This window comes from Trichechus manatus, unplaced genomic scaffold, assembly GCF_000243295.1.
Source record: "Trichechus manatus latirostris isolate Lorelei unplaced genomic scaffold, TriManLat1.0 scaffold00270, whole genome shotgun sequence".
Lineage (NCBI taxonomy): Eukaryota > Metazoa > Chordata > Mammalia > Sirenia > Trichechidae > Trichechus > Trichechus manatus.
Window position 1 is genome coordinate 1879993 of NW_004444206.1, and position 13617 is coordinate 1893609.

The 13617-nt window shown below is 41.1% G+C and overlaps 1 protein-coding gene across 1 annotated transcript in view; it reads left to right on the forward strand.

Moving 5' to 3' along the window:
* ALG5 (ALG5 dolichyl-phosphate beta-glucosyltransferase) overlaps nt 1-13617 on the forward strand; it is a 57962-nt gene that overhangs the window by 7189 nt on the left and 37156 nt on the right. Inside the window, exons 5-6 of the mRNA XM_004389962.2 lie at nt 5133-5225; nt 8533-8646. Of these exons, the coding sequence (XP_004390019.1) occupies nt 5133-5225; nt 8533-8646 (207 nt within the window). The remainder of the gene's footprint in view (nt 1-5132; nt 5226-8532; nt 8647-13617) is intronic.

A 13617-nucleotide genomic window follows, 5' to 3' on the forward strand; every position in this document is an offset into this window, starting at 1 on the left:
CAGAGTTGTATCCAAGTGTTTCTCTTCAATTTCGCTGATCCTGTCTTCCACCGTTTCAGATCTGCTCCTCAGCCCTTCTATGACACTGTCCATTTCTGAAATCTTGTTGTTCATCTTTTGGATTTCTAATTGTTGATTTTGTATGGTTTCTGGTTGTGGATTTATTTTAGCATTTTGTTCCTGTATTATTTTCTTGAATTCTTCCATTTTTTGTCTGCCTTTTCCATGAATTTGTCTATTTTTTCCTCATTTTTGTCTGTTTTTTGCTTCAACTCTTGGATAATTCTGAATATTAGTGATTTGAATTCCCTATCAGTTAGGTCTGGTGCCTTTTCTTCTACTGGAAGGTCATCTGGTATTTTATTTTGGTTGCCTACTAGAACCATCCTGTCCTGTTTTTGTGAATGCTTTGATATTGTCTGCTGTCTTTGGGGTGTTCAGTGGTTATTTTCCTCATTTATGGATTGTAGATTTGTTTGTTCCGTCCTGCTTTTCTGTTTTATTTGGTGAAGTCTGAGCAGGCGGGCTGCGGGTTCTTGTTGTTCGCGCGTCTGTGGGCGTGACACTTTCCACCTCCTTCTCCAGTGGGCAGGGTCGCTCACTCAGGTACGGTACCGCAGGGCAGGTCCAGCTGAAGGGGAGTTGCTGGGGTGGGTTGTTTGTGGCACGTACCAGGGCTGACAGTGCAGACCGGGAATCAGTGCAGGGCAGGTTCCGGTCGGCCGTGCCTGTGCTGCTTGGGAGTGTGATGTTCAGCACACAGTGCAGGTGGGCAGGAAGGAGGGGGGAGATTGTGATGTGTGGAGCTAAGATGGGTATGGGAAAGAGGAGAGAGAGGAGAGAGGAACAGGGGCCAAAAACATACACACAAACAATAAAAAGTGCTAAGCGAGCTTGCTATTGGAGTGGAGAGATGAGAGACTGAGAAATGGGGAAAAACAAAAATGAAAAAAGACAAAAAGAGTAAAAGAAAAAAATGAATAAATTGAGAAACTGTAAATGAAGAAAGACAAAAAGGGAATAAGAGGGAAAAAAACTAAACAAAGAAATAAAAAAAAAAAAAAACCAAAAAAATAAATGCCTCCCAGGGATGTCCCTGCGCGTCTGCGCAGAGTAAGGGACTAGCTTCCAAGCCACGTGGTACTGCCCGGCTAGAAGAGGCTCCCAAGCCGAGAAGAGAAAAAGAAAACAAACAAACAAATTAAAACAGAACAAATCGGAGCAAACGAAGAAGCCTCTGGTGGTCCCACCCGCATGGCGGCACAGGCTGGGAAGTAGTTTCACAGGCGAGCGGTGTCTCACGGCCTTTCAGGAGGAAGCAGAGATGGCTCATGGAGCAAGGTGTTTGAGTGAAAGGAGGGGGACATAGTGAGAGGTAAGGAAGACATGTAAAGAAGAGGAAAAAAGCAACACCATCAGCCAACAAATGGCGCTCAGGGAGCCGGCCAGGGTGGGCGGGTGGAATCCAAGCGGCACTGGGGGGAAGCTCGTGCTTCCCGGCCAATAGACTGGCTGCACGAAGCAGAGGAGGCTTAGTGGGGGTGAAGACGGGTGAAGGGTGGGAAAGCCTATATCATGGGTTACCAGTTCTGTCTCCTGTTGGAAGCTGCTTGCTCGTACTCCCTGTTTGCTGATCTCTGATAGGAGTCCAAGATGGCGGATCCATGCTATGGTAGCTGATAGGGGACCTCTGCATGTATCTCTCCTTGCTCTCTGTTCTCGGTCAGTTTCTTACTCCTTTCGGTGCTTGGCTGAATTCTTTCTCTCTTCATTTGATGCTTAGGGTTTCAGGATTGACGTGTGACTCTGTTTGACTTAGTTTTTCTGATCTTTGCTGCGGAGGGTGGCGTGGTGCTTCTCTGAAGTAAACCTTTTTAAGGATGGTTATGACTAGGAACATGGAGGGTAGCATATTCAGATTGAAAAACATAGTATAATCAGAGGGTTTGAGGCCAGAAAGCATTGGTGGGTTCTGTGTTAGGAAGGGTAAGTGCTGCACTTTGAATGGCGAGTATGATGTATGAAAGATGTGAACACAAACTATTTGAGGACGTTTCCGTCTGTGGAGGCGATGGCCTAGGACGTACACGTTGGGCGCCCGCTGCTGAGATCCCAGAAGCAGCCTGAGCCCAGCTGAGGAAAAGCGGCTTTTCCTGAAGGGCACTTTTCCGTGGACGCCGTTTGGCACGTGAAGCAGACTGCTCTCCTGGGAGGATCGGAGATGCCCCTCTGCACAGCAGGATAAGTCGAGGATTGGTGAGGGAGAGGTTGGCAGGTGTCCCTACGGCTCCCAAGGCTGGAAGAAACAGAAAACTTGAAACCATATTTAGTGTAAATTTTTATTTTAAAAAAAGCAACATACTGGCCTTCTCCCAAGTTGAGTATTTATTGATCACCAGTTATGTGTCTTGCACTCTGAGGAGTATGAGGAAAATTTTAGATACAGCTCTTGTTCCTAGGTTTACAGACTAAAGAGGCCGAATTTATGTACAAAGTACAGTACAAGAGAGTATTGCAGTTATACAGTGACATTTTTATACCGTTAAGCAGTGTATCAGCAAGGTGAGTAAGCACTGAGTGGGAAGTAAACTCACTCCCGGTGGGGAAGTGAGAGCTGCTGCAGTTGTGCAAGGGCACACTGTCGAGCATCAGTGTCCGTGCATTCCAGACAGGCGTGGCTTCAACAACATTTGCTTTCTTTGAAGCTAGATGCCATACTCTAGAAGGAGGCTTTCATCCTTGCCTGGTAAAGTTTCTTTTTGGTCAGTCAGCTACTTGCACACAGACTTTGTCTTCCTGGGTTTGGAGCCTTGTAATGAATGTCAAGCTTTGTGCCATTCCAGAACATGACATCTACAGCTCAAATCAGTGTTCTTTGAATAGACATTTCTTGAGCTGTTAGCATGAGTCACAGACTAACTATTGTCGGAATACAAAAATGTAAGATCAGTCTCTGCTTTCAAGGGATTTATGTCTAATATCAGGTGACACACACTAGGTAATTAGAGCTCAGTGTGTTAGATACGTATATCAGTTGGGAACTATCTCATGAAGAGTAGCTTAAGTAATAGAGACATTTAAGTATCTCATATACCAGGAAGTCTGAAGGTGGGTGTCTCTAGAGCTGGCTCAGCAGTTCAGCAGGGTCGGGTTGAAGCCACACCTTTACAGTTCTCGTGCCATTCCCTCGTCCCAGAACGGGCATAGCTCCAAATATCACATGCCTTGAAGCAATAAGAGACAGCCAAGGCTGTAAGAATTGTCTTCCCTTGCCTCTTTCCTTTTTACCTGGGAATAAAAATCTTTACCAGAGACCCCCATTCCCACCCTCTAATAGACCTCCTCTTGCACTTCATGAGCCAGAACTTGGTGACATGGCCACCCTTGCCCGCAAGGGCAGCTGGGAAAGTGTGGCAAAGAAGATTTAGACCAGTCACGATTCATCCCCTGCTGCGCGCATTGTCACTGCAGAATCAGGGCCGTCGTAGCAAGGAAGAAGGAGATGCTATAGTGTGTATAAAGGGTTATGGCTGCATTTGTTCACTGAGCATTTATCAACATCGGACTGTGTGTTAGATGCTGAAAGTAATAATCTTTGCCTGTAAGTAACTATTAGCAACTTAAAGGCAAAGATTAATATTCCCACCGTCTGACACACAGTTATGTTATGTGGTGAATGAGGTCACAGTGGAATGGGAAATATGCTTTAGAAGTGCACATTATTATTAGAATTATACTTTCCTGTGAGAAGGTGAAGATGAGCATGGGAGCTAGGGGAAAAAATGGTGCTTGAGCTCTCTTAGGCTGTCCTGAAAAGGTGAGGAAGCTGGGAGGCAGTGTTTTGAGAAAAAGCATAGATATGTGATCACATCGTGTGTTCTGGATTTCTCAAATATTGCTGGTTTACAAAGTACTAACGCGACAGCATCAGTAGCTGGGGCTAGAAAAGTTAGGCAAGGGACAAATCTATATGCTGATAAGGAAGTCATACTTGATTCTTAAAAGCAATTGTTTATCATTGAAAGAATTTAAATTAAACAGATGGGACACATGATCAGATTTTCATATTAGAAGATTATTCTTATAACTGGAGAACAAATGGAATCAGGCTAGAGACGTGGAGACCACAGGGTCAGTCAGATGTGATGATGATAAATTCTGCATTTTTTGTATTTGATACACATCTCGGTGACATAGGAGAGGAGTCTGGGCTGTAGAGGGACGGTAAGATTGAAACACACGGTGGCCCCACTGAGAGTGCATGGTGTAGAGAAGGTGGCTGAGGGCTCCCGTAAACTGCTCAGGCTGCCCAGCACAGGCCCTCGTGGGACAGCAGCATCTAAGGGGCAGACTGAGGAGGAGTGGCTGGAAAGGAGAGCAGACCCCAGGTAGAAAGAGGGTGTGGAAAGCAAAGGTATAAGCCGTACGACAGTGAACTGAAGAACAGGTAGGTGGGAGAGAGCTGTAGGTAGCAGATATGAATTACGTTGCATGACTTTGATTATAAATCAAAGAGTAATGGCAATTGAGATGGTCATGAAGTGTAACTAAAGTTTTTCAGATGCTGGAGGCTTGATCAAGTTTAAGGCTGAGGAGCCAGCAGAAATGAAAATATTGAAGATTCAGAGGAGAGGGACAAGTAATGGCATGGGTGGATGGTATCTGCTGAGAGAGAAGGGTTTGAATGAGAAGCTTTGAGAGAAATGGCCCAGGATACGAGCAGCTCTCAGGGGAAGAAGTTAAGTTGCTGGCCAGAACAAGTAAACAAGTTACTAAGCGTCATTGGGGCCTGATGACAAGTTTGTATTGGTCGTTCAGCACGTGTATTTTCTTTCTTTTAGCAGCTCAGTAGCTCAGGTAGAGAAGTCAAGGAAAGAAGATGGTCACTGTCTATTCTGGTGAATCTTCTGTAGAAAATTGAGTTGTGACTTCCACGTAGTAGGTCACTGTTGAATCATGACGTCAGGGATTGTACAGCTCTGGGCCACAGACAACGTACAGTGGGTATAATCTAGTCGTAGGAAGGGGTAAACTGGAATAGCAGTTTTTGAGCCAGAATAAGAAACCCAGTTATACAGTTTATATAACTATCTTGGAATCTAATTAATTTTATTCTGACTTTAATTTGACAGGTAGCTTTTAAATATTGCCAGAAGTACGGAAGTGACAAAGTACGAGTGATAACGCTGGTGAAGAACCGTGGGAAAGGAGGAGCTATTAGGATGGTAATACGTATTTTCATCTAAAATATAAAGGCGATTTGAATAACCTCTTTTTCAGACTATAGTTCACGTATATCCTGCAGTTGGCTGATTAAGTGCCAGCATTTCAAGTTATCGTAAACATATTTTTAATAATCGTTGTATATATATAAAGTCAGATTTGAAAGTATCATGCTATATCTATAATGTACTGTATGATTCAGAAAAATATGTTTATCTTAATCACTCATTTAAAATATTATTGTCTACCTCTATGTGCCTTTGATTTACACACCAAATAGTAAGATTATGTGATTTTTTTGCAGTTTATAAAATGCTTTTGTTCATTTTTTCCTATGTGAAGGCACTCTACTCTGCTAAGCATGGTATTGTGAACTAACATGAATCTGACCTGGGTCAGCCCTGATGAACTTTACAGTCTAGTGGAAAAACTAACCATGTACACAAGTACTTATGAAAGAGGTGCAGATAAGTACTATAAAAATCCAAGAAAGAAGAGATTCTTTGTAGGTGAGGCATATCATGTAGGAATAAAGATTTGCTGCACGTGAAGGAAAACCCAAAGAATAGAGCTTTAGATGACTTCGAGGTTTATTCTTTTCTCTCCCCATGAGGAGAAATCGAAAGGTAGGCAGGCCAGGGCTTGTTCAGCAACTTCATGGTATCAGCAAAGCCCCGGCTCCAAACTTGCCACTCCCTCTTTCTCGTGCATACGAGGGGACTCTTGGAGACTGCGTCCGCATCCCAGTCAGGAGGGAGGAGGGCCGAGGGCGAAAGACAAATATCAGCTGGTTCACCTTCTTCTAAGGAGTTTTCCCAGAGGTTTCACCCAATAACTTTTATTTATATCTCACTGGTCACAACAGTGCCACGTAGCCACTCCTATTTCCAAGGAAGAGTGGAAAACGTTACATTAGTAGGAAGAAGGGGAAAATAGATAATGGGTAGGTAGCTAACTGTCTCAGCCACCTGAGGAAAATAGCAGAGACTTCACAAAGGGTGTGTCATTGAAGCCAGGACTTCAACAGCAGTGAACGTCGGCTTCCACTTACTGATGGCTTGTTTCGAGCTGGGCAGTAAGTGAACCACTTCACATAATATCACATTTAATCCTCCTTGCAGTCTCTCAGGAGTTAGGTGCTATTTTGATTGTAAAACCAAAGCCAAACCCCTTGCCATCAAGTCGATTCCAAGTCATAGCGACCCTATGGTTTCCAGGGAGCAGCTGGTGGGTTTGAACTGCCAGCCTTCTGGTTAGCAGCTGAACTCTTAACTACTATGCCACCAGGGTTTCCTGAATATAGATATGAGGAAAATGAAGCATAGATAAGTAAAGTAGCTTACCTGAAGTGATATTAAGAGGTAGAGTCAAGGTTTGGATTAGGTTAGTTTAACTCTATGGAGAAAGTTAAGAGAAGAGCATGCCAGTCAGCAGGCAGGAGAAGATAGACGTATGTCGTGTGTATCTCAGGATGTATGCTAGGAGCAGTGAGTTTACTCTTGTATGTCACAGGATATGTGAAAAGGATTGAGAAGAAAATGGGATTGGTACAAGATCATGGAGGGCCTTAAATCCATCCATTTGTTTATTCAGCCAGCATTGAAGCGGCTGCTCTACATGCCAGGTACTTTACTGAAGATACCGAGATGAAAGACTTACATCCTGTCCTCAGTTTAGTTTACTAGGGGAGACAGATTAGAAAACAGTGACCGTACAGTGTTGTTCATGCTCTTGAAGTCTGTGCAAAATATTGGCTCCACACTAAGCCTGGGAGGATCAGAGAAGACATCTCAGAGGAGGTGAATTCTGAACTGAGTCCTCAAGGAGTTGGGAGTTACTCAGGCACAGTATCCAGAATAGCTTGAGAGAGAGGATGTTAGTCAATTTTTGAGTCGTCCACATCGTCAGATGAAGTTGATGGTACAAAACTGGCAATGAAGAGAATGCAGAGAAAGATGAGAGCAGGAGCCCAGCCTTGGGAAAGTGAGGTACGTGGGCAGGAAGACAAATCACAGAGCAGTCAGAGGGGATAAACTATGGCTGTGTGGACGAGAAGTGGAAACCCCTAATGCAGACTGGCAATGAAATCAGGGTCACAGATGGTACTGGGGAGAGTAGCAGGCTCCAAAGAAGCCCTTTTTTTCCCCAAGATGGAAGGCTTTAACAAATTGGAAGGCCAGAGGCAGTTTTCCAGTAATGCTAAACAATAACATTATCATGTATCATTAAATGGTTAGACATTTATTGATTTTTTTTTCAATTTCAAACTAATAAGTCCAGATTGTGTACTTTGTAATGTTTTCTCTTTTCTAGAACTCTGTATATGTTGTTTTATTTGTTTGTATTTCTCCTTTATCCTCCATTTCCTAATGGGTGTGATAGAAACACATCACAGACACTAATTATTGGGCTTGTTAGGCCACAGAGTAAGTGATCAGCTCTGTCCACACTGTATGTCTTACCTGTGTCTACACTGTTATATGTTATCAAAGCTGTATTCTACTGTACCAAACCGTAAATATATTTACACTTAAGAAACAATAAAGTCACTCAAATACAGCATAGAAAGTGAGAGTTGATGTGCAGTTTATTTCTGTGTGAAATATGCACTCACTCTAGAGCCATAATTTGCATAAAAGACCAGTCAGTTCAAAATTGAGTGGCATAATTTTGCTAAGCATCAGGATGCTTCAAATGAAAAAATAGTGTTTGGATGTATCCACACTTCCTAAATTTTAATGACAGTCCATGCTTCTTTATTCAACATCAATTTAAAATATTTTTGGTCCCATTATAAAGAATACCAAAGATCCTGTGATCTGACGAAGTTTTTCACGGTGCTGATTTATGTATGTATTTGTACGTGTGTGTGTTTGTTTATAAGGTTTGTCCAGTCTGTCCATAAACGTTCTTTATATGCTGCCTTAAGTAGACCTGATCCCTTTTAAACACCATGAAACATCTGTAATGCATATATAATAAGTGTATTATATGGCGGGTGTTTTCCTTTTTTTATTCTTACTGATGCAGAATATCTTTTAAGTTTTCAAATCTATTTTATTATCTTGCTGTTTTCCAAAATAGTAGTCTGACCTCATAACATTTTTAAAATAATGAAATCAACAGTAGGTACATTTGGGAAGATCTTATCAATGTATTTTATTTTTTTAGTGAACTTTGGCTTCCTTTTGCCATTTCATACCTAATACTTCACTCTTAGATATTTTAAGTAAAGCAGAACAAACTAAAATGTCTGAATTTAGCCTTAATTTTAAGCAAATTTCTTTTACTTATAATTTTTAAATACAGGGTGTATTCAGTTCTCGAGGAAAAAATATCCTTATGGCAGATGCTGATGGAGCCACAAAATTTCCAGATATTGAGAAATTAGAAAAGGGATTGAATGATCTACAGCCTTGGCCCGTAAGTATAAAAATATAATTAAAATAACAATTCAAAATACAGGAGGTCTAAAGTTAAATAAAAGGGAATTTATCTAAAAGTTAAAAGACGATGTTTCTGGTGTGAAACCTCTGTGTAAATGTACAGTCCCACAGAAGAGCTAATCATTTTGTTCTAAACATTTGACTCGTCTTTTGAGATTCACTTGAGGGTTACTTATTTAAAATTTTGGCCATCTCTCTTGATTCCTAATTCTTACCGTCTACCAAAGTTTCAGTATTACGCATATTCATTTAAAGCTTTTATTTACAATGATACCCAGACACTTCCAGGTAAAGATGGTGAAATGAAACTGGATCGCAGAATTTTGTTCTTGATGAAACAAAAAATAATTTAAAACAAAAAACCCAACCCCTCCCAAAAAATCACAAGTAGCAACCACATAGAAGATTATGTACAACTTTATGCCATGACTTCAAAAAGTAAAAGTTGAAAAAGAAGGAAAATCCTAGCGCAATCCCGTCTTTCAGATGTCATTGAGAGACAGAAGGTGAATTTTCCACGTCCTGAGCTTTTTACCAAACATCTTCCAGTTTGAAAATAATCAGACTGAAAAAATGAGTAAGTAAGTACCCTTAGAGAGCATCAATGAGTATACCTACCTGCCATCACACGGTATCCCAGAATTTCAGCAGAAGCATGAAAAATGGTTAGGCCTCACCATTTTCAGGGGTTCAAGCTAAGCTGGGGGCCACAGACCCATGGGATTTTGATCCCTGCCTAAGTGGAGCATAGCGTTGCACAGTACACTTGACAGAATCTTACAGTGTCAAGTAACCCAACAAAGCTGCACAGCTCCAGGGGAGTTAGCCCCTCTCCAAGCAGAATACTCAGGCCTTCAAACTCTAGCTCACAGGGGGAAAAATACACTTATGTTGAAAGGTAGGATACCAAGGAGAGTTCACCTGTACTGTATGACAGCTCCCGTGTGAATTAAGCATGACAGAATGAAAAGAAATAAATGGTAACTATACCAGTATATTACTGAAAAAGGAAGGTACAGACAAAAGAAAGAGAGACCCCATCTGCGTGAGAGTGTAATCCAAAGAAAAGAGTAAGGACTGAACCCATGTGAATGTTTGCGCTAAAGAAACAATACTTAAGGAAGGTGGAGAATTTAGCAGTACCAGTGTTCAAGGTGAAATGACAAACAAGTGAATGCCATGAACGGGGAATTACAAAGCTGAGAAGCAGACTGAGGGGAGTCCACCCAGGGAGGTGACCAGAACGTGGACCAGAGTTGTTTCTGGGAAGTAGAATACGGGGTGAGTTTTTGTTGTTAGCCTTCAGTCTTCTGGATTTGGTTTAATGAGTTTTGTATGTGTGTCTTACTTTTTTTTATTGTTGTTTGTTAGAATGAATAGGGACAGTTATAATAAAATAATGGTGACCATTCTCAAAATACATGTGAGTACATACACTCACTCACCCTACTTTTTCTGATAACTTGTAAGTTTCTAGTTCTTTTGTAGAATTTCCTGTGGTATTTTATAAAATATCTGTTTAATTTCATGGTTTGTGAATATAATAACCCAATTCACTGTATTATTACTGTAAATGTGAAGAGTTTTAAGGAATTACAGTGTATGAATATAATAACCCAATTCACTGTATTATTACTATAAATGTGAACAGTTTTAAGGAATTACAGCATATGATTAGGAGTACGCTGTCAATCACAGCCTTGGTTTTACAGCACCTCCAAAAAAACCATTGCCATCAAGTCGATTCCAACTCATAGTGACCCTATAGGATAGGGTAGAACTGCCCCATAGGGTTTCCAAGAAGCAGCTGGTAGATTCAGACTGATTAATTTGAATTCAGTTTATTAAGTTTTATCAGTGTGCATCATATAACACTTTTTCAAGGAGATGGGAAGGAGATAGAGAAATAAATGAGAGGGACAGAGAAATAAATGAAAGGGAATTAAAGTTGCAAAATTCATAGGTTTTAGATTAACCCAGTGAAAAATATTTTTTAATTGGGATTCCCGTCTATTCCTGATTGTGACAAACCGTCATGGTCATAGTTCTGTGAAAATTCTGAAATAACCTGCAAGAAGGTGTTGGAAGGACTCTTCTTAATTCTCTAATTCAGGGGTTGGCAGACTTTCTGCTAAAGCTGTACAGTCTCCGTGGCAGTTACTCAGCTTGCACCTGTAACATGAAAGCAACCATAGATAATATGGAAACGAACGACTATGCCTGTGTTGCAGTAAAGCTTTGTTTTCAAAAATAAGTGGCAGCCCAGACTGGGGCCACGGGCTGTAGTTTGCTAACCCCTGATCTATTGCAATCATCTCTCCAATATTGATAACTTTTCATGCCTACCATCTTTCAGTCTGTGCTTGTATAGCTCTAGTAATGCAAAGCAGCATTTTTATCTCAACTCAGGTGGAAAGTTCCTCACAGTGCAAGCCCGTCTCCTTTTAATCACCCATCAGTGGGTTCTGTCTTACTGTAGTCACACGAAACACTCTACTCCCACTTCTTCATGACAACCCTTCAGAGACGCAGAGCTGGCTTCCGTGTGTCTTTTCTGAGATGAATGCCAGTGATCCTTCCAGCTTCTAAACATAGCATGTTTCTTTATTTTTTTTTTATAGTTTTCCGCTCTGAGAATACTTCAGTTTCCTGTGGGTCTGGTGACTGCATTTATTATTAGCTCGTGTTGAAGTCACTGTCAGCTGTTGTTCGTATGTGTTGCTGTTGAACCCTGTCTCCCCATCCTTAGACTGGTGTTGTCCGTTTTCTTTGGAGAGGGTGTTGTTTCTGTGTTTCTTTTGCTCAGGAATGGAAGTGTGGCTCATGTTTGTTCACCCCTAGGAAACATCAGCTTGTTAGATGCAGTCTCTCAAGGCATAGGTTCTTATTCTGTATTTAATGCGATTGCTGTTTCCTTTTCAGTTCTTACAAGCACAGTTTGCTAAGTAGGTCTTGTACATATTCCCCTAAGTCCTAATGAAAATATTGACTAGTTACAAAAACAAACAAGCCTGGGTTTCAAAGCAGTCGAGTCCTGTAATTACATGAGTGACTCGCTAGGTGGCACTAGTTAGCTTAAAAGTCTGTTACGATGTTGTTTGGAGCTGTTGGTTTAAGTGATCTCTCTAGTGTAATTTTCATTGGCTTCTCAGCTGATTTGATTTTTAACTGCAGCAGAAAGAAATTTGCTGCTGCTATGACTTATTTGTATTTCCTGTTAGAATTCCAGGTCACACGTTCTGTTCTGATTCTTAGAAGATCAGCTCAGACACGTTGCCTGCAGTTCCTTCTCTGAAGATTATTGTTCTCTTAAGGTTTTAAATTAAATGTATGTACTTTAAGTAGAGCTTTGTATGACACACACAAGTAAAATAAGGTATTTATAATTCCAGGTATTTTATTTGTATTATCTTTCTCCATATCTTTCTTTAATGTGCAAAGCTTTTCTCCCAGCTTTTCAATTTCCTAACCAGTGATTATTCCGCCTCTTTTTAAAATATGTGTTTGGTTTTATAGTAGTTTTTCTAATCAAATTATATGATGATCATTTATTCAGTGGCTTAAAGTACTCAAAACAGAATCAAGAATCCCTGAAGAGGGATTTGTGAACAGGCGAAATAGACGACAAAAAGTCTACTCCATAATCATAGTGTGATTGCTCAGCCATGACTTGGGCATTAAATATTCTCATTTTGGACATAGGTTCAACTGCTTAGTTTTCAGGAATTTAAAGCCCACAAATGGTTAGAAGAACAGATATGAAAGAGATGTGGGGCACGCGCGCACACACACACACACACACAACACACACACACAACACACACACACACACACACACACACACACACACACACACACACACTTACTTCAGTCTGGAGCCATTTCTCACTGCTGACCCTGAATGTTCCTTTGTCTGCAGTGCAGGAATCCTTAGCCAGCTCCTGTTTTGGTACACCAACGCTTCATGTGTGTGTGCATGGTTTGGTTGTTTCCTTAGAAGAACATGCCATTTACTGCTTCCTTTTTCTGTGGCCCCGTGGGCAGGTCTAAGAGACTAATAAAGAGAGAAGAGAATCTCTGAACGTGTGGGTAGAAGACCAGGCCTCCAAAAGAGACCCCTTAACTTCCAAATCCTTTGTGTTTTAGACCAGGCAGTTACACAGGCGGTTTGCTGAGATCTTCGTGAAAATCCAATAAGAATTCAAGAATGAAAGACAGTGCTGTCTTAAAAGTGTCAAAAAGAGGTGGAGTGTATATAACAAAACTTTGAGGACGGTCTGCCTCACGAATCACAAAGCTACTGCTGCATGTGTGTTTCCCCGACAGCGGAAGAAGGTGGATCAGGACTAGAGCCGCGTATCAGAGCAAGTGTTTGATGCCAGTGAACCTAGTCGGGAAGTGGACATGTTCTAGAACAGGACACAGCAAACCTGTGAAGGGTCGAATAGTAAATATTGTAGGCTTTGCAGACCATGTGAGTCTCGGTCGCAATAGTCTTTCTGTTTTTTGGTGTTTTTTTAAAAACAGCCCTTTAAAAATGTAAAAACCATTCTTAGCTTACAAGCCCTTGGAAAACAGGCAGCAGGCTGGATTTGGCCAGTGGACCGTAGTTTACCAGCCCTTGTTCTAGAAGATGGCAGTCTTAATCATAATTTATGCTAACCAAAGGAATTTCCAGAAACTCAGTGTCTCCGGGATTATCAAGAGAAAATACTCTTTAATTTAAAAGGCAGAAAGTATAGAAGATTTTAGAATTATTTATATCTGAAAAGTTTAAAATTTGGGTTCTTAAAGAAATATCCTGTTATGTAGGAAATAGGCTCATGTGGAACTTTTTTTTTTTTTTTAAATATTTTATTGTACTTCAGGTGAAGGCTTACAGAACAGATAGTTTCTCATGTAACAGTAACACACATGCTGTTTTATGACATTGGTTAACAACCCCACA